This window comes from Chelonoidis abingdonii, chromosome 22 (assembly GCF_003597395.2).
Source record: "Chelonoidis abingdonii isolate Lonesome George chromosome 22, CheloAbing_2.0, whole genome shotgun sequence".
NCBI lineage: Eukaryota > Metazoa > Chordata > Testudines > Testudinidae > Chelonoidis > Chelonoidis abingdonii.
In genome coordinates this window covers 4,273,070-4,298,354 of record NC_133790.1, presented here as the reverse complement: position 1 = coordinate 4,298,354, position 25,285 = coordinate 4,273,070, and the positions used below count along the sequence as shown (strand labels likewise).

Genomic DNA, 25,285 nt, shown 5'->3' with positions numbered 1-25,285 from the left:
GGGCTGGGGAGGGGGCAGCCGGGGAGGTGGGGTGCAGCCCGCGGGTGGGGAGGGGGCAGCAGGGGAGGTGGGGTGCAGGCTGGGGATGGGGCAGCAGGGGAGGTGGGGTGCAGGCCGCGGGTGGGGAGGGGGCAGCAGGGGACGTGGGGTGCAGGCCAGCGATGGAGGGGCAGCAGCAGGTTAGCAGTGCATTCTGGCAGGGGTGCACGCATGAGAGGGGGAAGCTGCAAGGGAAGCTTGGCACAGCTGAGGGGATCTCTGCACGGAAGGGGGCCTGTTGGCAGCAGACTTGGGTCTGGTTTGGTCACTGGGGTGACTGCCTGCAGTGCACTGACATTAATCCCCACTACAAGTGACTGGCACACAGGAGGGGAGCGTCAGGTGCACTGTTCTCAGTGCAAATCAAAACCGTTTTCTCATGTTCTGTTGAGGTGTGTGGTGAGGGAGAAGCTGGCTCCGCTGACTGGCACTTGACAAGCTTCTGTCTGTCCCTTGGAGGCTGTGCTAGAAAACAGGTACTGCGTAGAATCCTTTTCAATGACAAGTACATTTCTGATGTCTTTAATGGTGTTGCCTAAATAAATTACAAGGGATTTCTTCAGTGAATGAAATGTGGGTCATTTTACGTCTCTGCTCCTTGTCAGGGACATCAAAAAGCCCCAGTGGGAGGTTGGTAACTATGACTGTGAAAACAAGAAGTGGGTTTTAGCCTACGAAAGCTTATGCTCAAATAAATTTGTTAGTCTCTAAGGTGCCACAAGTACTCCTGTTCTTTTTGCGGAATTATTAGAATCTCCCAAGTAATGGAGCAAATCCTACCCATTCTATGGACCAACTTCAGTGACATTGCACACGTGCAAGTGAGGGGTACACTCTTGTGGATTATTGTAGAAGCAAATGGAACAGAAAGGGAGGAGGAGAATATTTGTGATTCTGTTTGTATAGAATAAAGGCACTGAAGGCTTGTTAGTTCACAAATGAAAGAGCCAAGGAATTTTAAGGAGACAAGAGTCAATTACAATTTTATGGGCATCATCTGTCTCATCTTATAAAGATGGTCAGTGAGGAGAATAATGATACTCGGGGAATAGGGGAGCGTAGCTTATTAAATCTCTCCTTCTACATTGTTGCTAATGTGAATACTCACTGCTGTCATCTGGAGTAATTATGGCTGGGACATTTATTAAAATCAGACTAGACCAAAGAGTGTATTGCAGTCCCTCTGGGAGCCTATTACAGCTGTCTGTCTTGGAGACACGAACGTCACTGATGTGTCCTCTCTAATAGTGTTTGAACATTGATACTCCGCCTTAACTCTGTGGAAGCACTGAATAAAGGAGGGCTTGCTCCCCTCGACTCTCAGCAAAGACAAGGCAAAGAGGCTCCTCTCTGTGTGTGCCCGAGGCCTCCAGAGAGTGTCCTGCAGGGAGACCTTCCTTCTAGAATAAAGGGACTGGCAAAAAAGCCCTCGCCCTCAGAATCCACTAAGCTGGACCAAACTGCTGTCCAGATGGAAGGATATTAGCTATGCTCTCTGGAGAGTAGCCCTCGCCAACCCTGACAATCCGTGCTGCATACTGTAAACGTCAGAGATGCTTCCTTTGTTCTTCTGCCTTTACATTGGCTGTACTTCCAGACTCTCACTCTGTTCCTGGCAGTAATTCATTACAGTTTCTGTCCTGCACTAGGTCTGGGTCAGTTCTACAGGCCTCGGAGACCAATATGCTTTTTATTTATTTTTAAGAGTGAATCAATTTCTAGAATAAGCATAAAGGGTGAGGCTGGGGCTCCATCTTTGTGAGGAAAGGACAGGGAAAACGTGGTGTGGCACAACTTGAGGTCTACACAGGGGACTTATTCAGGCAATACTCTCACACACTGACCTCAGTAGGAGCTTGGCCTGAGTAAGAACTGCAGGACTGAGCCCATAGATACAGGACCAGATGCAACTCCCTATGATTTAGGGGATTTTGATAAACCAGGATTGAATTTGAGCCACTAATTCCAAACGAGGGCCCAGGACCAGGAGGAAAACCTTCCTGATCCTGCCAAAGCACCCAAAAGCATTCACTCAAGTAAGCCCTGTGAATGTATCTGGACAGTATTCACAGCTGCTTTTACTCACTTCCTGTGAATATCTGCATGAGCAACTTGTTTGTGAAATGAGAAAGCGTCACAGATGCTCATGGGAACGTGCCTTTGCGGAAACACCTGATCACCATCTTGAAACATTTTACGGAGTCATCCAATAATGAAGCACAAACCGTACCATGTGATTCAGGCGACCAGACACGTAGCATGGATAGTGAATTATAAGAATCCTGGCAAATGGAGCCCATAGGCTGAAGTACGTGCACATCAACCACTCACTGAACAGTGTTGACTAATATGGAAGCAGTGTGTCCTAATGGATAGAGCGCTGGTCTGGGTCTCAGGAGACCTGCGTTTAGTTCCCAATTCTGTCTCTGCTGTGCTGAGTGACTTTGGGTAAAGACATAGCCACTCTTTGTGCCTCAGTTTCCCTATCTGTAAAATGGGGATAATGATACAGACCTCCTTCGTCGAGCGCTTTGAGCGCTGTGGATGAAAAGCACTGTACAAGAGCTAGGTGTTTTTATTTGTTGTTAGCATTTATATTATTAATGGATGAATTTGTAAGAGATCAGTCTGCCTACAGCTAATTTGCTAACAGAAGGAGGTTCTAAAGTTACTGAATAACCAGTTTGCTGTGAATAGTCATAGTTATACAGATCTGTAGTAATAATCACAGATGCTTTTAAAAATGAAACAGGCAGAGCTTGAACTGCCCTGCCCTGCAGGAAATGGACTCAATGTGCAAATTGTACACCCTGCAATCCATACATACCAAGTGTACAAAAGGTATTTTAGAGCATCTGACCATGTTAGACAGGCATGAAAATTATTCCCTGTCACATGTGTCACTATTAGTCTTTCCCTAATGAGACCTGAGTCACAGTTGTCTCTGGAGTGCTAGGTGGGAAGTCAGAGGGAACTGGTCCAACAGAGAATTGCTACAAAAATGTTGCACAAAATATTTAAACAGCTGCATAATCCGGTCAAGAAGAAGCTTCCCATGTGCTCACAGCAGAAGTGGCAGCAGCAGGAGCTGCTATTAGCCAAGTACTGTTATATGCTGGTTTCTTTTACACAGCGCAGACCTTCCTGGCTGAAGACCCAACCTGGCAAGAGGACGGTGCAGTCTAGCAGTTTGGAGTGGGTGTCTCTTTTCCCAGCTCTGCTGTTGACTCACTGTGTGACCTGGGGCAGATCATTCCATCTCCCTGAGCCTCTGCCTCCCCGTCTGTGAAATGAGGATAATAATTCTGACCCCCACCCCCAAGGGTGCTGCTTCTGTTGGAATTCATTCATGTCTGTAAAGCATTTTGACAGCATCAAAGGCATGGCACCGTGCAAGGGAAAAGTATAATTGCCAGACAGGAGAAAGTGTGAGGGGTCAGCAGTGCCAAAAGCAAGAGGCAGACAAGTAATAGGGTAATTAGTATAATAGGCTTTACTGATTGTATTGAAAGCCCTTAATAATTTAGGCCCTTGAGCTACTGCCTCTCCCCCTATATCTCGCCAAGGCATCTGAAGCTTAAGGGTTCATACAAATCAGACCTTTTTGGTGCAGGGCCCTGATCAGTCTGTCTGATGTCATATCTCAGATATCTGTCCCTGTGGTATCCAAGGGATGAGCAATGAGCAAAGGCAGCAGCTAGGTGCTTCTCTGCCTTCGGGCCAGCTGCAGCTGGTGGAAAACACCCCTCACCACTGGTGCAGGCTGTGCGTCCAGGAGCAGTGAGGACCCTAAGCATGGCCTCAAGGCTCTGCCCTGCCTGGATGACTGTGGGATGGAGAGTGTCCTCAGTTCCTCCCCGTGTTTCCCTCTTTCCATCATCAGTTCTGTCTTACCTGGATCAAACATGTACGAAATGTTTGTCATCCATCCATACACCAGCTGGTGCTCCTGGGTGATGATGGGGGCTGCACTCACAGAGGAGGTGCATAGAGCTGTGTTGTCAGCATGCTCTTGATCTCAGAGTACCCACTAGCTGTCTCATATGGATGCTGGAGAGAAGGGCAGACAGCAGGGACCATGCGTCACTCCACATGGAGGCTCTTGGTAGACATTTGTCCATCATGACTGGCCCCATCAGTACTGTGCCAGGGCCCATGAGGAGCAACAACACCTGATCATCAACAGCATCAATGGCTGCAGGGGGATCAGGACACAGAAGCTTGGAGGTTTGACTCTCTCTCTGTCATTCCCTCTGACTGAGCATATACACATGGCTGCACGCCTTCTTCCTCGCCAAGTGCAAGGTCTTTCTGTTCCTGCCAGCTGCCTCTGACCTCCATGCACCTTTTCTTTTAATCACCTCTGTCCTTCCATGGATCCTTTCCTCTCTTCACATTGTTTGGAGGTGGATTCCTCCAGGTCCGAAGACCATCTTGATTTCATTTTAGCTTGTGAATAGCATCCCAGATACTTTTGCGAGATGACTTCTTTATACATTAACCAATAAATAAATGATCAGCTCCTTGTGCGGAGAAAAAAAAATTCATCCACTTGCTCAGAGTGAAATCCTGGGCCCAGAAGTCCATATAGGTATGTTAAGTTTCAGTACTTAGGAGAACAGTCCACATTTCTGCTTCCTCTGTGCTTGTTTTTAAAAAAGCTGCTGACAACACCTGGAATACTCACCAAAAATTTTGTCTGTAACAATCCTGCCCATGCACTGTATGCTTCCAATGCTTCCCTCATTCTTCTACATTATGGGTATCTACATAGAGACACAGTCTCAAAGAAACCTGGCTTTGAGGCAGAGGATGAAATTATAGGTTTCTCCAGCTAGAGGAGGATTGAGAGAGTGTGTCTGTCGCTTAGAGCAGTGGGCTGGGAGTCAGAGCTCCTGGGGTCTATTCCCAATCTGCCACTGATTCACTGTCTGACCTCAGGTGCAAATCTCTGTACCTCGGGGTTTCCCCATTTATAAAATGTGGGTGCTGGTGCTAAGCTATCTCACAGGGGTTAGCTAATTGATCGACATTTTTAAAGCACGGAGCTCCTTAGATGCAACATGCTCTAGAAGTCAAAGAGGCACTTTTCCTCACCGTTTCGAATCTGCTTGGAGAACTGGCGATCCTTTCTCACCGGTTTCTAGAAAGAGATGTGGATGCCTTTTTGGGTATCATTACACTGGGGAATGAGCCTCACTGCAACAGAACCTCCCTTCTTTAAAGTATTACATGTAAACTGGGAAACCTGGACAGCAGTACAGCAACTCTAAGGTAAGATTGTCCCGTCGCCTGTAATCCAGAGTTCACACCAGGACTGCTAGGAACCAGTTACACAAGGGATTCGTTTGTAGCATGGCCTTCTGTAAACACAATATGCTTCTGCTCTTTGCCCATGTTTGGAGGGAACAGGCCACTCCAGCTCACATTACTATTGGTGGCTGTTCAGATGACCTTTTGGATAGGATAAACCCACAGAAATATACAATGCCATAAATATGTGTCACCAGCCCTAAGGACAGATCCCTTTCCTACAGGCAACTTCCTGTTGTTAGAAGCCATTTGGAAATTTCCCCAAAATTTCCAGGACAATTTTCCTTGACTGTTAGGTAAGGACTCACTCTTACTAGACAGTTGCCTTGTTTGGTTGCTTTGTGTGGTTGCTTAGGGCAGATTTTACTGTATCTGTAGGTGTCAAGAGGTTAAACGGGATGGATTGGAATATGCAGATGTATGTAGCTTTCCAGGCTGCACAGACTCTAGAAAAGTCGTTCTCAGGCCACGGGCTGCTTGCAGCCCAATCAGTACACAGCTGTGGCCCATGTGACATCATCAGGGCCATAGAGCGTGGATGCGGCCCACATAACACATAGAGAGCCACATTGCAGCCCACAATGGTAAAGAGGTGGAGAACCATTGCCATAGAAGCTGAGGGGTCCTGGCTCTTTCATGGGAAGCTGATGTGTTAGGAGGAGGGGTCTGCTCCACACAGTGGAGGTCCATGCCTAAGTAAATCCCAGCAGCTTCCCTGAGGTAAAGTCGTCACCTCATTTTGCTCTCCTCCCTCAGCACCCGATCCTGGCTGCTTCCCAGCCCTCCCATCAGCAGCTGCACTGCTGCATGGGAGAGTTATTCCAGCTCCAGCCACAGCTACGAATAGGAGGGATGGAGTTACAGTAAACCATCTGCAGGGCTCCCAGCCTATTGCCAGGGGATAGCCAGGCACAAAGACCCCAGCGGTGTGAGAGCTCCTTCAGCTACTAACGCTTGGGATGCTGGTACAGGGCAATCCCTGCAGCATCCAGAACGCTTTGTAAACTCTGCCCCCCTGTGAGGCAGGGAAGAGTTATTCCCATTTACAGGAGGGGAAACTGAGGCACGGAAGGTAAATGACGCACCCAGGGTACTGCAGGAAGCCTGTGGCTGAACCAGAAGAGAACGCAGGAGTCCTGACTCCCATTCCTCTGCTTCTACCCACTAGACCCCACTCCCTCTCTCTGAGGTCAGAGGAACGAACAATTTCCATGGTGACCAGTGGCAGTGACCACCCTTTCAGGAGTCCCGGGAGGCCCTGTCACTCCATTTCCTTCCCTAATTTCAGGCAGGGCAGCTCAGTGGCAGTAATGGGGGTGGAGCTCTGCCCTGGGCTGGGGAAGATCCAACTCATGTTCTCTGGACAGAGCAAGTCTGCCAGGACTGTGAAATGCCATCTCTCCACCCACTGTCACCTTGGCTGGGAGACTTTGACCTACTGCCCAGTTGTTAGGAAGAGCGAGTTGCTGATGCTTCTCTTTCTGTCCCTGGTGAATGACCTTCAGACTCTATGTTTCGCGCTTAGCGATAAACAGTTTGTGTGCAGAAGGCTCTGTGCGGCCCTCCCTGCAGCTTGAGGAACCTTCTTGGGGACCTGTCACTCTGCAGGTTAGTCTGGGGAATGTGTTTGTTTCAGTGGTTTATTGACCAGCTGGAGAACTGATGAGAAAGCCATCTGTTCAACTGCACCATCGGAGCAGTCTCTCCTCCCCCTGGGGACGGGTCTGGAAGGGGCACACAGGCCTTTTCTGACTCTAATTTCTGTTATCTGATCAGATGGTCAGTCAGAGAAATGGAAGGAGCAGGACTCTGTCCAAGGGTTTAATTCACTATGCATGCTATAGGGGTTCTAGGAACATAGGTTAGTAACAGAGTAAATTAACATTTATTTTAAAAATATGAGGCCGATCTTCAAAAGGGTGAAGCGGAGCTCTCAGGTGTATGTGCAGGCAAAGACCTGCACAAGCACACCTGAGCACTCACCTGCTCACACACCTGTGCTGGAATGCTCACTAGTACCAGGTTGGGGAGCAGCAGCTGCTAATGGAGCTGGCCAGACAGGACCCCAGAGAGGGTTTGTTGGCCAGGATGCATTTAGCAGCAACAGCTCCTCTGGTAAGCCCATGGGAAGCGCTGCAGCTGCATATTGGCCATGAGAAGCAGAGAAACATTGTGCCAGTCAATAGTGAATGGACAGATGTGCACTTTAACCGTTTGATCCCTGAGCTGTCATCGATGCAGCATTTTAAGGGGAGGATGAGGCTTAAGGCTTATACAGGGGAAGAGGCACAAATTTTAGGAATGATTGCTTTGATCCTGCCTTTCTGAGGCTATAGTTCTGAGCTGCAGGGTATCAGTGCAGCTGTGGGGGCTTCCCCAAGGCTGGGATATGCTGGTCAGAGTGCAGGTACATTAGCAGAGCTGAGTGGGGAAGTTTGCAAAGCCCGTACAATAAAACCTTTCTTCCATTTGTTGTTTCTGGCATTGGTTTTGCTGGGTAAATGTCGAACGTTTCCAGGGTTTTTTTGGTTGTCTTTCTACAAAAGAATCTGCTGTGCAAGGACAAGGATTCGAGCCCAGCATCGAGGTGCCAAAAGCGCTGGCATGTGGGAGCAGAGTTTAGAGAACACAGGCGGGGAGTTGGGTTGAGCTATTCCGGAGCACAGAGAGCTCTCTTGTTAGATGCTAGCTTGAGTGGCTGGAGGATTTGCTTGGTTTGTAAAGCAGGCTGAAGCCTTCAAGTGGGACGTGGTGAGTGTGACACACTGGCCCAGAAAGCACCAGACCTCGGTTCTTTCCCTCTGAAGAAAGAGAGCCTGTGTGCCCAAGTCTTTGCCTACTGCCAGAGGTCCGAGCCAGCAGTGCTATGGGAGCTGGAAGAGAGAGCATCCTGGGTATTGAGATGCAAAGGAGCTCGCCAAATGCCCATTCTGCTTCAGAATTGCAATGGCCAGGGCGGTCGCAAACAGCTTTTAAAAGAGAAACAAAGTGTATTGACCCTGGGCAGTGTCTCAGGGAATAATGTGCTAGGGCTTATCAGCCCGGTGTAGCAACCTAGCCAGGGGTGGGGGTAGCTGGGGATGCGACCCACTCTACACAGGACCTGCAGGCTAACAGTGGGGAAAGCTTCCACAACGCTCCCTTACAAGTCTGTAGTGCATTCCTCCTCCCTTGGGCCGGAGAGGTGAGTCAGCAGCTGCTTTTACCCTTGGAGAAATGGCATTAAATATAAACACTGAGATGTGGTTTAGTCCCTTTGCTGCTGAGCTGCTGCCCTTGCAGACTGGTTCTGTCCCATTATCTTCAGAGGCCTTTCAGGACAGCCCGGCCCGCTCAATATCCCTGTAGGTGCAAACCTTCTCTGGGATGCACCAGGCCCATTCAAGCAGCTCCCCTGGCACTCTGACTTTATTTCCTTCCTGGGCACGGTCTTGAGGGTTTGGTTTAATTTGTCTTGCTCCCGCAGGAGGGACCTGACTGCCATGCGCATAGCGGTGATTGGGGCGGGGGTGATCGGACTGTCCACAGCCTTGTGCATCTACGATCAGTATCACTTGGTCGTCCAGCCCCTGGAAATTGAGCTCTATGCTGACCGGTATACGCCACTCACCACCAGCGATGGAGCAGCAGGGCTCTGGCAGCCCTACGTGGACAATAAGAGAAATGCTCAAGAAACGTAAGAGAGGCAGCTTTGGCTCTCATGTTGTTGTAATGTTGTTCTGTCAGTGTCCGGCACAGAAGGAAGTGGGTGATACTGACCAGTGTTCAGGTGCCCCTGTGATGGCAATTAAATGATTATTACATCCCAAATCAATTCCTCTCATCATCTGCAAACCATTGTCTGCTCAGGCTGAAATGCTTTTAAAGCCAAATATGTTCTGGGTCGCTTCCAGTTCTCTTAATCAGTTGGGTCCAGTCTGCCTGGAGGTCATTCATTTCATCTCCCTGCTATTCAGCCTGATGGCTGTTGAGCGGCCCTGACAAAACCACTGCTGTGTAATCAAGACCATCAGCTCTGCCTTCTGCAGGTGCTCTCTCTTGGCACAGCGCTGTTGAGAATCTGATATGCCCCCACACAATGTGGGACACGCTTGTTACAATACTGCTCAGCTGTTGGAAGGAAACCTAGCTCCTCTACATTCTGCCAGCTCTTTACTGATTGGGAGAGGCTGGCAAGCTAAGTGTGAAACCAGTCTCCAGAAAGTTTCTAAGGGCTTGGTGCGCTGGAGTTTCAGCCCCCAGCTTAGCTGCATCAGTGCAGATCCCTAGTGTAGACAAGGCCATGTGCCTCGTCATTGCCATTGCACTGATGGCAGCCCCCTGCGAGAGATTTGCTTGGAGGAGCTGAACATAGAAATCCCGCCTCCTGCCAGCGCTCTGCCTCGTGAATGTGAGTGCTCCAGACCTCAGACATGAGCTCTGAAAGGGGGCACATTGCAGACAGACAGACAATCCCACAGCAGTTAGTGGAGTAGAACTTTCTTTGTCTGGAGTGCCAATAGCCTCCCCTTGCCCCAGCTCTCCAGACTCCAGCCCATGCAGGATGCTGCTGTCCATATACGGGAGGCATCCCCTGTCCCCCAGTCCTAAACTTCACCAGGAGCTGGGGTCAGGTTGCCAGTTGTTCTAATAAAGCCTTTTGTGGACTTGTGCCTCTCACCTCCAGGGACCTTGCCTGCCTCCTGCCTGTCTCCTTGCATTTGGCTAGCACCAGCCTCTTTCCTGCCCTTTACCTAACCTCACCAACCTTAGGGCAGGAGCTTGCCTCTCTGCAGCTCCCACCACCTGCCTCCTCGCTCATTTACAATCCCAGAGGAGTTCATCTCTTCCCCCCTCCCATCCGCCTGACTGGGCCCCTTCATTTCTCTCTCCCTCTGCTCTGATTTAATGACGACTCTGGAACTGTAAATCCATATTAAAGGTGTGATGATAAATAGCATGGTCTAGCTCTGCAAAGCCTTACTCAGGTGAATAGACTGGCATCAGTTGAAGGGACCTGGGAGGAAGGGTGTGCCGGTACAAGCACTGAAGCTGGGATGTTATTAGGATGCTTTCTGAAAGATAAATCCATGTGATATTATATTTTAGGCTCTGGAACAAAGAGACATTTGATTACCTGTGTGGACACCTGAACTCACCGGAAGCAGAGGAAATGGGACTCTTACCAATTTCTGGCTACAATCTCTTTACACAGCCAGTTCCAGTAAGCAGATTTGGGTGAAAGGGACCAAGGGTCAATGGGTCAAGTCTTGCTGGGAAAACTTGTGTTTTTTATTTACCGATGTATAAAGCTTTTCCAGATCAGCTGACAGTTCATTTGTCTGCACTGTGCGCTTGCTGGTTCTCCAGTGTTATGTAAACATAAATGCTGGGCTAGCCATCATCTGGTGTAAACCGGAGTAGCTCTGTTGACTTCAGTGGAGCAATGACAATTTCCACTAGCAGAGGGTCTGGCCTTCCATTCCTCTGGACTGAGCCGGTGTAGCAAAGAGACCCATGCGCTGGTGTCCCATGCATCCTTCCCATGTTCAGCTACATGGACTCTGGGAATGTGTTATAGTGATTAAATAATGTTAACGAGCCTGGAACATTTTCCCCTCTGCAGGACCCACCTTGGAAGGACATTGTCCTGGGATTTAGGAATCTGACAGCAAAAGAGCTTGAACTCTTCCCTGGTTACAGGTATTATACAATGCATATTACCTTAGAGGAACTAGTGACATGCATACTATTATTCATGGATAAATGTACCTATACCTCCAGGAGTCCCATGCACTGCACCATACGATAGGTGTCGTATATGAGACATAAAGACAGTGAGAAGCAGCATGATCTAGAGCAAAAAGCAGATGACCAAGACTCAGGACTCCTGGGTTCCATTCCTGCCTTTGCTACTGTCCTACTATGTGACTTAATTTTTCCATGCATCACTTCCCACCCTGAGGACAGTCATACTACCTATCTCCCAGGGATGTCATGCAGATTAATGTGACAAAGCCCTGGCTGGGATGATTTAGTTGGGGCTGGTCCTGCTTTGAGCAGGGGGTTGGACTAGATGACCTCCTGAGGTCTCTTCCAACCCTGATAGTCTATGATTCTATGAACAGGTTCAGTGGATGTTGCTAGGTAAGTGCTAAGCATTATTGCCTTATTAGAGAGTTGTCACCGGACACAGCTCTTTTCCATAAATAAGAAGTTGGAATCAGCTCAGATAAGACAGAAGAGAGGGACACAGGGAGTTTTTCAGCTCCTTCCTGTGCTAAAAATATTTCAGCAGATGCCCTAAAAAGAGTAGACGTGAAAGCAATTCTGTGCCAGTAAGACTAGATCAAATTATACTGCACATCCATTTTTCTCCTTCTCTGTTTCAGCTATGGTTGGTTTAACACAGCACTAATCTTAGAGGGCAAGAGCTATTTGCCTTGGCTTACCAAGAGGTGAGTGCCAGCCTATTCTCTGTCTTCTGCTCTGCTACAGGTGGGTTGTGCGCCCATCTTTAGACTTGTGTAGTAATCTGTAGATTTAAGGGTGAATAAAAAGCAGCTTTTTTTTACTCAGTTCACCCATCAGCCTACTTATAAATAATTTTGAAAATTCCATTTTCATTCAGACAAAAGGAGGAAAACACCAAAAATTATTCAAGATTCTCCTTTAACACCAAGTTGCTGGATGTATTTTAGATGGTATTACTGCCTATGGTTAATGTTGGCTGACACTTTTCATTATAAGGCCTTGTTTTCAGTTGTTCATAACTTGCCAGACTTTAACTGTTTGGGCTGATATTTTCTATGTTGGGTGTCTGCCTCAGGCTGAATATTTGGGGAAAGTTTTTTGCAAAAACAGTTCAGCCATTTCCAAGTGTAGTAAGTGAAGGCCCTGATAAAGGCCCAGTATGAGGCCTGAGGCCTGAGCTAAAGTAATGGTCAAGACTTTGTTAACATAAAGCAAAGTTAAGCTGTGAGCCAGAGGCAGGCTCTGCTCACAGAAGCTGGCAAGGAAAGGGCTGATGCTGCAAAAAGATACGAACCTAAAAGGTACAGAACACTAGAGATCAGAACATTCACATACTTGCACATTCCACACAGATAACAAGGAACAGACTGACCCATCCCAATGACAGGGGCAAAAGGGTAATATGATGGATAGAGTTGTTTTGATCCAGTCAGCATGTACAAGGTGAGAGGTGGCACCTTACAACGTAGAGGGGTTGTATCTTGCTATGTGGAAGGGTTGCACCTCAATACGTCAGGAGTGATGTGTAACTTGTTTGTACCTGTGTATAAGAATGTATCCCTTGGGTGGTGTCTTTGTCCGGCCTGGGGGCAGTGGAAAGTCCTGCCCCTGACTGAGCCGAGTCCATTGACGGTGGGTACGTATTCGTAGTATGCCCTGAATTAGACTAAGAAACCTACAGGGAACTATTATTGTATCCAATATGGCAATAAACCTGGCCGACGTGCCTTCGTACCTTACTAGACTCTGTGGTCATTGGGGGTTCTCGTTGGGTCTGCTGTGTCAGCTATCTGCACAGAGCTGGGGCAGCACACAGAGGGAACACCCGCACGCAGCTGAGTGATACCAACAAGGAGAGAGCAGAGCACCAAACTAATAGCATCTGACAATACCTCTTGACAACACCAAGGATGAAATTAGGGGAAAACATGTCACTTTGCCTATGTTTTAAAAATCCATACGTGTTAGGGATCCATGGGGTCCAAATGATCAATTTCTTTTTCTTTTCTCCAGGTTGTTCCTTAAAAAAAATGAGAAAATACTATGTGATCACGTAATTAAAGACTATATCATAATGCAGCTTCTAAGGGGCTGAATCAAGGTTGCACAGACAACCTTAATTCTGGCATTTCCTAACTTTGAAGTGCTCAACTTTGCAACTTTCACAATGTTCTTTTAATGGAGCTTCCTTAAAGGTCATAAGAACATAAGAGCAGCCATACTGGGTGAGACCAAAGATCCATGTAGCCCAGTATTCTGTCTTCTGAAAGTGGCCAATGCCAGGTGCCCTAGAGGGGAATGAACAGAACACATAACCATCAAGTGATCCATCCCCTGTCATCCATTCCCAGCTTCTGGCAAACAGAGGCTAGGGACACCATCCCTGCCTATCCTGGCTAATAGCCATTGATGGATCTATCCTCCATGAATTTATCTAGTTCTTTTTTGAACCCTGTTATAGTCTTGGTCTTCACAATATTCTCTAGCAAGGAGTTCCACGGGTTGACGGTGCGTTGTGAAAAAATACTTCCTTTTGTTTGTTTTAAACCTGCTGCCTCTTATTTTCATTTGGTGACCCCTAGTTCTTGTGTTATGAGAAGGAGTAAATAACACTTCCTTATTTACTTTCTCCACACCAGTCATGATTTTATAGACCTCTATCATATCCCCCTTAGTCGTCTCTTTTCCAAGCTGAAAAGTCCCAGTCTTTATTAATCTCTCCTCATATGGAAGCCATTCCATACCCCTAATCATTTTTGTTGCCCTTTTCTGAACCTTTTCCAATTCCAATATATCTTTTTTTGAGATGGGGCGACCACATCTGCACACAGTATTCAAGATGTGGGCATACCATGGATTTATATAGAGGCAATATGATATTTTCTGTCTTATTATCTATCCCTTTCTTAATGATTCCCAACATTCTGTTTGCTTTTTTTGACTGCCGCTGCACATTGAGTGGATGTTTTCAGAGAACTATCCACAATGACTCCAAGATCTCTTTCTTGAGTGGTAACAGCTAATTTAGACCCCATCATTTTATATGTATAGTTGGGGATTATGTTTTCCAATGTGCATTACTTTGCATTTATCAACATTGAATTTCATCTGCCATTTTGTTGCCCAGTCACCCAGTTTTGAGAGATCCTTTTGTAGCTCTTTGCAGTCTGCCTGGGACTTAACTATCTTGAGTAGTTTTGTATCATCTGCAAATTTTGCCACCTCACTGTTTACCCCTTTTTCCAGATCATTTATGAATGTTTGAATAGGACTGGTCCCAGTACAGACCCTGGGGGACACCACTATTTACCTCTCTCCATTCTGAAAACTGACCATTTATTCCTACCCTTTGTTTCCTATCTTTTAACCAGTTACCAATCCATGAGAGGACCTTCCCTCTTATCCCATGACAGCTTACTTTGCTTAAGAGCCTTTGGTGAGGGACCTTGTCAAAGGCTTTCTGAAAATCTAAGTACACTATATCCACTGGATCCCCTTGTCCACATGCTTGTTGACCCCTCAAAGAATTCTAGTAGATTGGTGAGGCATGATTTCCTTTTACAAAAACCATGTTGACTGTTCCCCAACAAATTATGTTCATCTATGTGTCTGACAATTTTGTTCGTTACTATAGTTTCAGCCAGTTTGCCCGGTAGTGAAGTCAGGCTTGCCCGACCTGTAATTGCTGGGGTCACCTCTGGAGCCCTTTTTAAAAATTGGGGTCACATTAGCTATCCTCCAGTTATTTGGTACAGAAGCTGATTTAAATGATAGGTTACAGACGACAGTTAGTAGTCCTGAAATTTCACATTTGAGTTCCTTCAGAACTCTTGGATGAATACCATCAGGTCCTGGTGACTATTACTGTTTAGTTTATGAATTTGTTCCAAAACCTCCTTGAATGACACCTCAATCTGGGACAGTTCCTCAGATTCATCACCTAAAAAGAATGGCTCAGGTTTGGGAATCTCCCTCACATCCTCAACCGTGAAGACCGATGCAAAACATTCATTTAGTTTCTCCACAATGGCCTTATCCTTCAGCATCTCGATTGTCCAGTGGCCCCACTGGTTATTTAGCAGGCTTACTGCTTCCGATGTACTTAAAATTCTTTTTGCTATTACTTTTTGAGTCTTTGGCTAGCTGTTCTTCAAATTCTTTTTTGGCCTTCCTAATTATATTTTTACACTTCATTTGCCAGAGTTTATGCTCCTTTCTATTTTCCTCACTAGGATTTAACTTTGTATTTGGTATATGAAAAGAAATAAAATGGAGTAAGTTAGCAAGGCAAGACTGCAAATTGAGTGTCATTGCAGTCCCTCTGGCTTTCCACTACAGAAAAGGATTTTGTTTGTTTTAAAATGTGTAACTGATTAGTCGTTTACAATATACGTGAAAGTCTGGAATATGCTATATGGTTTAGCATTATTAGTATGATTGTCAATTAGTGGTGTCCCCAGTGCATTAAAGAAATGAGGTAATGATTGGAGACCATTTAAGAGCCATTGAGAAAGACTTGGGTATATGGTGGTACATGAAGAGTAACAACCCTTCCCTGGTGGCTGGTTTGAATTTTTCAGTTGCTGTTAGTTGTCATTAACAAATGAACTTTGTTCTTACAGGTTAAAGCAAAGAGGAGTCAAGTTTTTTCATAAGAAGATTGAATCCTTCCATGAGGTTGGCGGGGAATTTAATTGGAGAAAATCTGCCAGGGAAGGGCTGGCTGAACATTTAGAAAGACAAGTCTGAGACTCCTGAGTTGGGGAGGGGGAGAAGGAGAGCATTTGCCTTGTGCAGGGGCAGGGCAGGGGAGACGCCACACAGCATGAATGCCTTAGTAATAGCAACCACGGTTCCCACAGCTGTTGGGGAAGCAACAGTTCTGTCTGGCGTGTAATCTGCCAGGCACTCTGAGATACTGTGGGGAACTCCTTGCTTTCACTAGAATGCAGCAGTCAGGGCAGAGAAGCAGCCTTAACTATCCCTGGGCGGGAGCCTCTTTCAGGCAGACCCTGCGCCCTACACAATCGTTGGATTGTGCTATGTCCATTGCAGGAAGGGGCTCGCACAGTACTCAGGAGACTATCAGATGAGCAGAGTGCTCCGGCTGTGCTGGGATCTCATTATCCCTTTACCTGCAGACAGGAATTCAGGCAGCGAGCATAGCCATCCTGGTGTCCCCTTCAGAGGAGGCGGTGGCAGATCCCGACCTCAGGTGCACATGTGGGATTTCAGTGGGAGCTGTGCCTGAAGATCTGAGTGCCAGATTTGTCCCTCTCTTCTTTATGGACTAACACATTCATTACTGACTGAGGGTGGCAGTTCAGGTGCTTGGCTTGGCTTTGACACCTGGAAGAGAACTGCAGAACCAATGGTGGGTGCTCCCCAAGTGGGTCTACCACAGTTCTTCTGCCTCCCCGAATTGCAAGTCCTGCTCATGGCTGTGCATTTCTCCCTTGTTAGATGGCTGCCAAGGGTGTGGATGTTATAATAAACTGTACTGGGGTCCGTGCAGGGGAACTGCAACCAGACCCAGGGTTAATGCCAGGCCGGGGACAAATCATAAAGGTGAGGATGGCTCTGGGGGGCAAGGGAGGGGCAGGTGTCAGATTTTGTTTCCTTTGCTGGATGATTGGACTCACTATGCCCAGCTCATGGGATGTATGAATGTGTGTGGTCTGGTGGCTGAAGCACAGGATTAAGAGACCTGGTTCTGCTGTGGACTCATGAATCCCACGGTGGCTGGTCCCTAAACCTCTCTTTCCCCAACTGTAACATATGGGTGATGGGTTTGAGGCTCAGTTGTTCATATATGTAACGTATTGTGAAATCCTTGGCCAAAGTATTGAAGGATTATTATTATTCTGAAAAAAAAACAAACAATAATATGAGGTGGGAAGCCCTTGTACTTATCTTCCCACCTACCTACCATCCATCCGCCCCGTCTTGATGTTGCATTAGAAGAAATGCTGATGATGTGGTGTAAACATAATATAATGTAACAAAAGAAATTGCATGGCAGCATCCCCTGCTCCTGGTGCTTACTGATGAGTGCACATTTCTTCCTTTGTGTCTGGGCCAGGGCTTGACTTTCTTTGGCCAGTTCAATTTTCCACTTGGGCAAAGAAATCCCTTGATGTTCAATTCTGATATCTGTGGATCTATATTGCTCTGTTTTCTTCATCTCTTAGGTCCTGGCCCCTTGGGTGAAGCATTTTGTCATGACTCATGATCTTGAATCTGGAATCTATAACTCACCATACATTATACCCGGGTAAGTAACAGTTAACAGACTGTCCTGAGATCCATCAGGTATCAGTAATGTTTCTATCAACGTTACTTATAGAACAAAGACTCTAAAATGGCTCCCCACTGACATCTATAATGCAGAAATCCTGCAAGAGCAAGCCTCTGAGAAGAACACTTTAAATATTAAACCAGGGCTTGGAATTGTACCCTGCCTGATGTTCCTTTTATTAGGTGTGTGGGTGGAGAGTAGTGGGCATGCATGGAAAAAGCAAGACAATTCCCAGTGTCCGCACTGACTCACAGGGCTGCTTGCACAATTTCACAGTTTACTTCCCTCAGTTTAGCAAGGTTGAAGTTTGGCTCTGGAGCTTCCTGGGCTGGTAGGAGCTGGGGACACCCAGAAGCATTCATTGCACCTTCGTTGCTGTTCGCCAACAGGAAAACCCTGCCATCCATAGTCCTTACTTCAGCAGAACTCTGCCAGATCCTGAGAGGTGCTGAGCACCCCCAGCTTCCATTGCAGGCAGGCACATTTGTGTGGAGCCTGTTCGTTTTCCACACTCCATTCAGCACTTGTGCTCTGGGTCCTTGGTTTCTGTACAGCGCTTCACATACCCATTAACATCAATGGCAGGATTGGCAGCATTCCCACTGACTTCGCTGGGAGCAGGTTTGGGCCTTTAATTGGTTAACAAATTGTCTTCCCTAGAATTTTGCATTCCAGCTGCAATGGGAGAAATGTCATCCATTCCACACCACTTGACTTTGCAAGGTGTAAATTGCAGCTTTGGCCATTTGTTTTATCCCCAAGGGTTTCACCACTGGCAGCCATTTGCTTAGCCTACATAACTGGCTTCCCTGTTAACTACCAGCAGGACCAGAAATGAGCCCTTGGGACAAACCCTGCTTGTGTCATCATCACCACATTAGTGTGAAGTTCTGAAATCTTCACCTGATCCTGCAGTCGCCACTCAGCCAAGGTGCTGAATTCAGTGACTGGCAGGCCTTGGCCGCATTACACACCTAAAATCTTAGTTTCCTGCATGTAACTTGCACTTCCTACATGGCGTCCAAAGCGGAGTGTTCATGTGATTTGGATGCTAATTTAATGAATTTGGAAGCTACACATGCAGAGAGAACTAAGCCTCAGGATAAACAAACACTTGCTTGCTGCATGGTCTCCGCTTCTGCTGGAGAACAGAGACCTGGCCCAGCTTTGGGTGAGGAGCATTTTCTTAGCTGTAACCTGAATGCTATGTTTCTGGGCACTTTCTTGTGCTCTAATATTTCAAGATTATCCATAAAACCTCTATGTAAATATGAACTTTGAACAATTGTAGCTCCCAAATAAAGTGTTCCAAGTGGTGTCTTATCACCAGCTGCAGATGTAATGCCTTCTAGTGGGTTTATTTCAGCTCCCAGCCATAAATGGGGGACAAGGCAGACCTTCAAGGGAAACAGCATAGGTTTAAAAACTAAGAATAACTGCAGACTGTGGAGCTCTGAATGGCAGGTGGGTTCCAGGGAGGGGACATAGTTTACACAATTGCGAAAGAACTGGGACTAAGTGCTGTCACACTGGCAAAGGGACAGAGCAGCTGGTAGGGAAGGGAGTCTGGAGGAGAACCAGGTCTGACTGACCAACATTTGAGTTAAACAGTCCTCAGTATCTGGTCCAGGTGTGGACAGTCTGGTGTCCCTTGCACCAGCTGTAGAAGCTGAGAGGGGCAGTTGCTAGTAATATGGAGGGCATCCTTGTCTGTGGTACCAGAGCACTGCTGAGCCCTTGCTGTAAACCCTTTCCCTCTGCCCTTGTTCCAGGAGCAAGCTAGTGACCTTGGGAGGGATATTTCAGCTGGGAAACTGGAACGAAGAGAACAGCCCCCAGGATCACAAAACAATTTGGGAAAATTGCTGCAAGCTGCTCCCTAGTCTCCAGGTACATTGTACCATCTGACGCTGATAGAACAGCTCTGGCCAGAGAATACTGATTTATGTGTTGTGACATACAGGGATGATGTAAGTATTACACAGCGGGCCAAGGAGAACTTCCCCCGTAGCTGAGCAGAATCCCCTGGGAAAGTGTTCTGAAGAGGAACCTCTCAGTAATGCAAGTTATCAGAGATCCAGCTTCAACAAACTGGATGGACTGAATAGATTTGTTCAGGTGATCTCCCCTTATAAAGTAATGGCCATCTTACTTTCAAATGCCTCTGTAGAGTGTCGTCATACTGTGAAGACCCTGGGTCAGCGTCTGATACTGCAGGAGGGCATATCATGATATTATACTTGTATACCGGATAGTACAGGATCTGAGAAGCAGGAGGCCAAAACCAAGCTAACAGAAAAAACCATGTCCCCTTTAGGAAGGCTTCCAAACCAAGCCCCAGCAGGTGGTTCTCTTGGTGCTCTAGGAGGCATGCAGGCTTTCTCCCTTTCCCTAAAGCATCAGCTCTGGGGAGTAGCTTAACTCTGTTCATAAGGCCCTTTCCACAGAGCCTTGAGTCAGAGGAACAAACATATGGTCAAAACCCAAAGTGTTTAAGGCCCAGGTCAGCCCAGTGATCTGGGGCCTGCCACCCGTAGCAGCCTGCATGGTTTCTGCTCTCTCATTGCTCAGTTTCCTTTTCCTCTTTATTTAGCCCAGCCCCAGAGGCAGGAAAGGTTGCTCCTTGATTGCACCCAGGCTGTCTTGGCTATCAGCTCCTGTCTGGCCCTTAAAGGGGTAATATACCCCCACATAGGCCCCTTTCATCACAGAGCTCCGAAGCACTTCACAGACTTAAACTGATACGCAAGGCCCATCTCTGATATTAAATGATGATAGCCGTGTTACACTCCCCCATGCCCCTTTGCGGTGCTGCATTAAGGGAAGTCTGAAGTTTAGATGTTGCAGTTTGCATCGACCCACAGTAATGCTGCCAAATTACCTTGGGACAGTATGAAAAACAGCTCAGGGCACTGGCTGGCTCACACAATTGGTAACAGGACCCAGAGCCTTTTGCCTGTTTGAAACTGGCTCTCACGTAGCCTAGGCTGGTCCTGATCATTCGTTATTCCTGTCTGATGGCCTTTGGCTGGACTATGTGAACTGAGTTAGCAGGTAGGATTTAGTTCTGTTCCCAGTGGACAAGAGTCCACAAAATTCCTCATCCCAATTGGTTGTTTAATGCAGTTGTGTTACTGACATTTAACTGCTAAAATCAGTGACATGTTATTGTCTCCAGAAGGCAAAGATTGTGGAAGAATGGAGTGGCTTCCGCCCTGTGCGCTACACAGTTCGGTTGGAGAGAGAGGCAATTCGTCATGGACCTTTAAAATCAGAGGTACACAGCATTCTGTACATAGAAATCCGCTGGAGTCCTGAGTAACGGCACATGAAGCAATACGTTTTGTCAAATCAATCACGCGGCTCCTCTACCATAGAATAATCAGTTAGTGCAAACCTAATTTACCAGCTTTCCTTTTGATGATGGTAATGAAGTATCAACATTCCACTCACATTGCTTTGTTTTCATGCAGACTATAGAGGTCAGCTCGGCTTAAAATATGCAGGGTCGTTCATATTTTTGTGTTGAATCTATTCCCTTAATGCTGAAAATGGCTGTGTATACTAAGGGACTGCTTTTACAAAATTGGAGCTCAAAGCCTGTGGCATTTTTGCAAATGAACCTTATGTCTCCCGTCATAAAAATCTGACCCTAAACCAGCTTCTCAGGGTCTCAAAGATCATTATCCATGTTACCAATTTAAACACCATGAAACGTCAGTTGTAAGAATTATCGGCCACCCTCAGATTTATTCCAATGATTCCCAATTTAAACCACATCTAGTGGCTGAGTGGACAGGGACCCAGTTTAGTAACTTGCAATCTGGCACAGAATTGTAAAAATAAATGAATGAGAGCTGTAGTTACTTAGCACCTCTTAAATCACACCACTTTAAGTGCCTAAATGTGGAATTAGGTGTCTAATTTTGGGCACTCTAGTTTCTAAAATTTGGCTGTGTTAAAAGTTCACCAGGATAACATCCCTTGAAATGTACCTGCTTATCTGCATCTTGTGATAAAGGAGCTCTAGGAATCCAAGTTTATATGTGCCATCCGTTCTCAGGGCACTCTGTGCAGCTTCATTTTGTTTATGCCCAATCACTCCTCAGTGATTTCATTTTAATTTTCTTGGCAGTCCTCTATTGGGACTCTGTGATTTGATTGGGTGTGCATGTGTGCAAAGCTCTGCAGAAGAGATTAAAGCTCTAATAGAGACGGTGACTGTGAAATGTAATTAAATTTGATTCAAATATATTCAATTTAGCTGAAGATTATTCCAAGTTAGGATTCTTGGAAAGAAACCAACATATTAATTGAGACCCTTAGCATGGTGCAAAGCAGTGCAGTATTAAAATTAATTTATAGATCACTCTTCTTTTATCATCACATCCTCTCTACAATATCTTGGTAGAAGACAGACGTTTGGTTATTGATCCTGACCCTGAGTCATTCTCCTGCTGAAACAAAGTAGTTTACCTTGGCAGGCACAAATAAGAAGTTGGGTATCACAGTTTGTACTTGCAGGAACACGACTGTAAGCGCTACGGCTGCTGCTGTGATTCTAAATGGTGAAGAGCTGCACTGAAGGTAGCTGTTAAGGACCTGATCCAGAGCCCTCAACAGGACTCTCTTGTCTTCAGTAGGCTTTGGATCAGGCTCTGATCATCTGTGGCCCAGGCTATTGTGATTTCAACCAGGAAATTGCTGAATAAAACTGAAAACAGAGCTACATGTTGTGAACCACTCAAAGATCAGTTGTTTCCCTGCCCAAAGCCAGATGCTGGCCCAGTACATGGGGAGGGAGGGAACTTGCAATGAGTGAATTCACTATGCATCCCAAAGCTTCCAGATTTAAAGAGCAGTTGTGGTCAGGAAGGTGAATCTGACATGAGGGCTCTGTGGTAGATGCAGGCCCTGGGGTGCGGCTGGGTTCTGGCCTGTACAGGTTGTCTCTCCAGATTAAAGACAAGGGCAGCTGCAAACTGCTCCATTTTATGTAAATCGGGTACAGCCCCCAAGCTCCTGGCAAGTTGCCACAGGAGCTCTCAGCTGCACAAAGGCATCCCTGTGCTAGGCCATAGGGCTAGCTTGCATTATTGAGGGCTTAATCACTTTCAGGTGGTAACAGGAGAAAGAGAAAAACAACTAACTGGGATGTGTTTTTACCTAGTATCCAATTCTAGTGCATAGTGATGCAGTCCAGACTCTGTTGTGCACTTTCGTCTTCCAGCTGTGAAGCTCTCCTGGGCTCAGAACTGTAACTGCTGATTGGAATCCTCTTGAACAGTTTACTATTTTGCAGGGTTACATTGTGGCATTTGAACCCCACCGTTTAGTTGCCGTGGCTTTTCCACATCCACATTACCATCTCTTTTAGGTGATACACAACTATGGCCACGGTGGTTTCGGACTCACCATCCACTGGGGATGTGCCATGGAAGCCGCCAGGATCTTTGGAAGGATTCTAGAAGAAAAGAAGCTGGCCCGACCACCACAGTCCCATCTTTGATTTAACAGAAATATTCTAATGATCTTTCTCCTTTTTTTCCATGGAAAATCTGCGATAGGCCCACAGCAATAGTAGAGGATGGATGGAAAGAAACTGTTGGTTGTGTGCAGCAGTCACATGTCCAACAATAGCACCAGTAGCTAGGAAGTAACAGGGCAAAGGCAAAAATAAATAACTCAATGATGCATGTTCTCTGTTTGATGCCCTCAGCAGCTCCAAGACTGGTCTCTAGGGTACAGTTTTCGGATTGTTACCAATTAACTCCCTGTTGCTACTGTTTGCCAGGCAGATGGCTCATCCTTGCTCTGTTCATATAAACTACACCATGGAAACATAAATAAAACCTGTATTATCGTAGATGGTCCCTGTAGCAAAGCACCCAGACACTGCTAGGTCAGTCTCCAAAGGGCAGATGGAGTTCAGCTAACTCTTCGCTGGCCTGCAGTTCATCTCTGAGATGTGTTAGTGTTGCTGGACAGGACCTGAAGCTGATCCAATGTCAGCTGAGGTCTTAGCTTGCTGTTCAGCCAGCCAGCACATAGTTAGATTTGTAAGCCTTGCCCAAGAAATAAAAGCTCCTTAATGGAAAGAGGCTCTTGAACTCCTGTGAAAGTAGCAGCGGGTCTAAGATACATGCTGAAGGCAGAGTAGTTTTTCTTACATTGAAGTTGGGACTAAAGCATTTGGCTGTTGTACATGTGCTACTGCTAGACATGTTGTTCCCGAAGGCAGGGTTTTCAGATAATTTATATAGCAGCTAAGGGAACTCAGGCTCTGTGTTTGCCAAATTCTACACATAGCAGAGATGATAGGCAGAGTAGGCACCTGCACCTAAAATAGACGTTGGCACTTCAGTCTCTTATTTCCTTTCACCACTGGAAACGTTAGCTTGTGAAAAGGTCTGACTCTTGTTAAATTGCACCTGCTGTACAGATTGCACATGGGGCTTCCAGGAGGTTACAAGGCCCTGGGGTGGGGTATATCCTATGCAGGAACTAGGGTGGTCAGCAGCAAGATGTTGTGCAGTGAGTTGGCTTGCTCCAGCCTGGTCTCTCCTCCCTCAGTTTGGTCTGGTCAGGGTCCAGACCAGGAGGCATAAGATGCAGGGAAGGTACCTTTTGGCCTCCCAGTGGTCAAGAGAAAATGCCCCCAACTCAAAAGACCAGAGACTGCTCAAAGGAGAGCATTCTCCAAGAAGGCTGTGTCCACCATTCAGTATCACAGTGCAAAGTCCCCTCAGAACCCAGGTCTGCTGCCTTGTCTACAAATATGGGGTCTTTTCCATCTTCAAGACTATTCCCAGTGGTTGTCATGGTAATGGGTAACTCCATTAGGAGCTTGTGGCTCTTCTCACCATAATGCTGTCAGGCTACACACTGCAAAGTCTAGCCTATTGGGTTTCATTCTTCATGCACATCTTCACAGTGTGGGCCAGGGTCTCATGAGTCACCATTTACCTCCTTTCACTTAACAGTAAAAAATCTCAGAGCCACCAGCTCCCATCCCACCCAACACAGCTTGTTCAGGATGCTGGTTAGACTTGTGCCACTTCACTAATGCAGGCTGGTTGCTTTAAGGCGGAGGCACCAGAATATTTGAAAGGCATGTGGCCATGGCCCCTCCTCCTTTCTCTTTCTCTGCCTCTTTTAAAGGCCTATGCATGACAGAGTAACACGTCCCAGGTGGTAGTGAGCAGCTGGATGTAATAAAAGATGCCTTTGATGGAACATTCCCTTTGAAGAGTGACGAAGTCTGAACATAGGCCTGGGAGCTAGGAACTTCAGCTTTGACACTTTCTCCCTCCGTCCCTCTGGACAAGTCATTTTATCTTTACCAGTGCCTCATTTGTACAGTACAGGGTGGTTGTGAGCTATAATTCATAAAGGAGAGATTTTCAGAGGCACAAATGGACATTAGGTGCTCCACTCCAACTGACTGTCATTCATAATCACAAGGGTAAGATCACAAGATTTAAAAAAAATGAAAAAGTTTACAACTGGTTAATGTGAATCCTGTGATCTGTGATAGCACTTCAACAGAAACTATCCAATGAAATAGTCATCTACTCAATTTCACTTAGTGTCAATACAAGATATTAAGGACCAGATTCTGTTCTTCCTCAGACTAGTGTAACTAACAACTCAGTTGACTTCAGAAGAGTTCTATCAATGTAAATCTGCAATAACAAATCATCATATAGCTCTAAGTAAATGTTGGGTTCATCAGAGCTTAAAGCACATGGGAGCTATTACTCTTCATTGCTTGATATGACAAATGTGCTCCTAAATTGGCTATTAAAAAATATTAACAGAGCTGATTAGGTGTGTGATTCTATTTGCAGTCTAAGGGCTTAAAGGCTAGATTCTAATATTTGTACCTGTTAAAGGTCAGAT

General features: G+C 46.5%; 1 protein-coding gene across 4 annotated transcripts; it reads left to right on the top strand.

Annotated features, from left to right (window-relative positions):
• The first annotated feature begins 203 nt into the window (after positions 1-203).
• DAO (D-amino acid oxidase) lies at positions 204-23,249 on the top strand. Of its 4 annotated transcripts, none has more exons than XM_032805396.2 (11): positions 204-515; positions 8,819-9,028; positions 10,441-10,555; positions 10,958-11,034; positions 11,724-11,789; positions 15,708-15,762; positions 16,549-16,653; positions 17,277-17,359; positions 19,156-19,273; positions 20,562-20,660; positions 22,761-23,249. In XM_032805396.2, exons 2-11 carry the CDS (start codon positions 8,835-8,837, stop codon positions 22,890-22,892), a joined length of 1,044 nt encoding a protein of 347 aa, XP_032661287.1. In that variant the 5' UTR covers positions 204-515; positions 8,819-8,834; the 3' UTR covers positions 22,893-23,249. The 4 variants fall into 4 exon arrangements, with proteins under 4 accessions (XP_032661287.1, XP_032661289.1, XP_032661288.1 ...); XM_032805398.2 differs by lacking the exon at positions 204-515 and adding an exon at positions 4,104-4,266; XM_032805397.2 differs by lacking the exon at positions 204-515 and adding an exon at positions 6,744-6,960.
• Positions 23,250-25,285: the final 2,036 nt, after the last annotated feature.

Bases quoted from the DNA above. Each gene is read 5' to 3' on its own strand.
- DAO (XM_032805396.2), top strand. From the start codon at position 8,835: ATGCGCATAGCGGTGATTGGGGCGGGGGTGATCGGACTGTCCACAGCC. The intron at 15,763-16,548 runs GTTGGCGGGGAA...CTCCCTTGTTAG, and splicing joins AGATTGAATCCTTCCATGAG to ATGGCTGCCAAGGGTGTGGA. The intron at 17,360-19,155 runs GTAAGTAACAGT...CCCTTGTTCCAG, and splicing joins TCACCATACATTATACCCGG to GAGCAAGCTAGTGACCTTGG.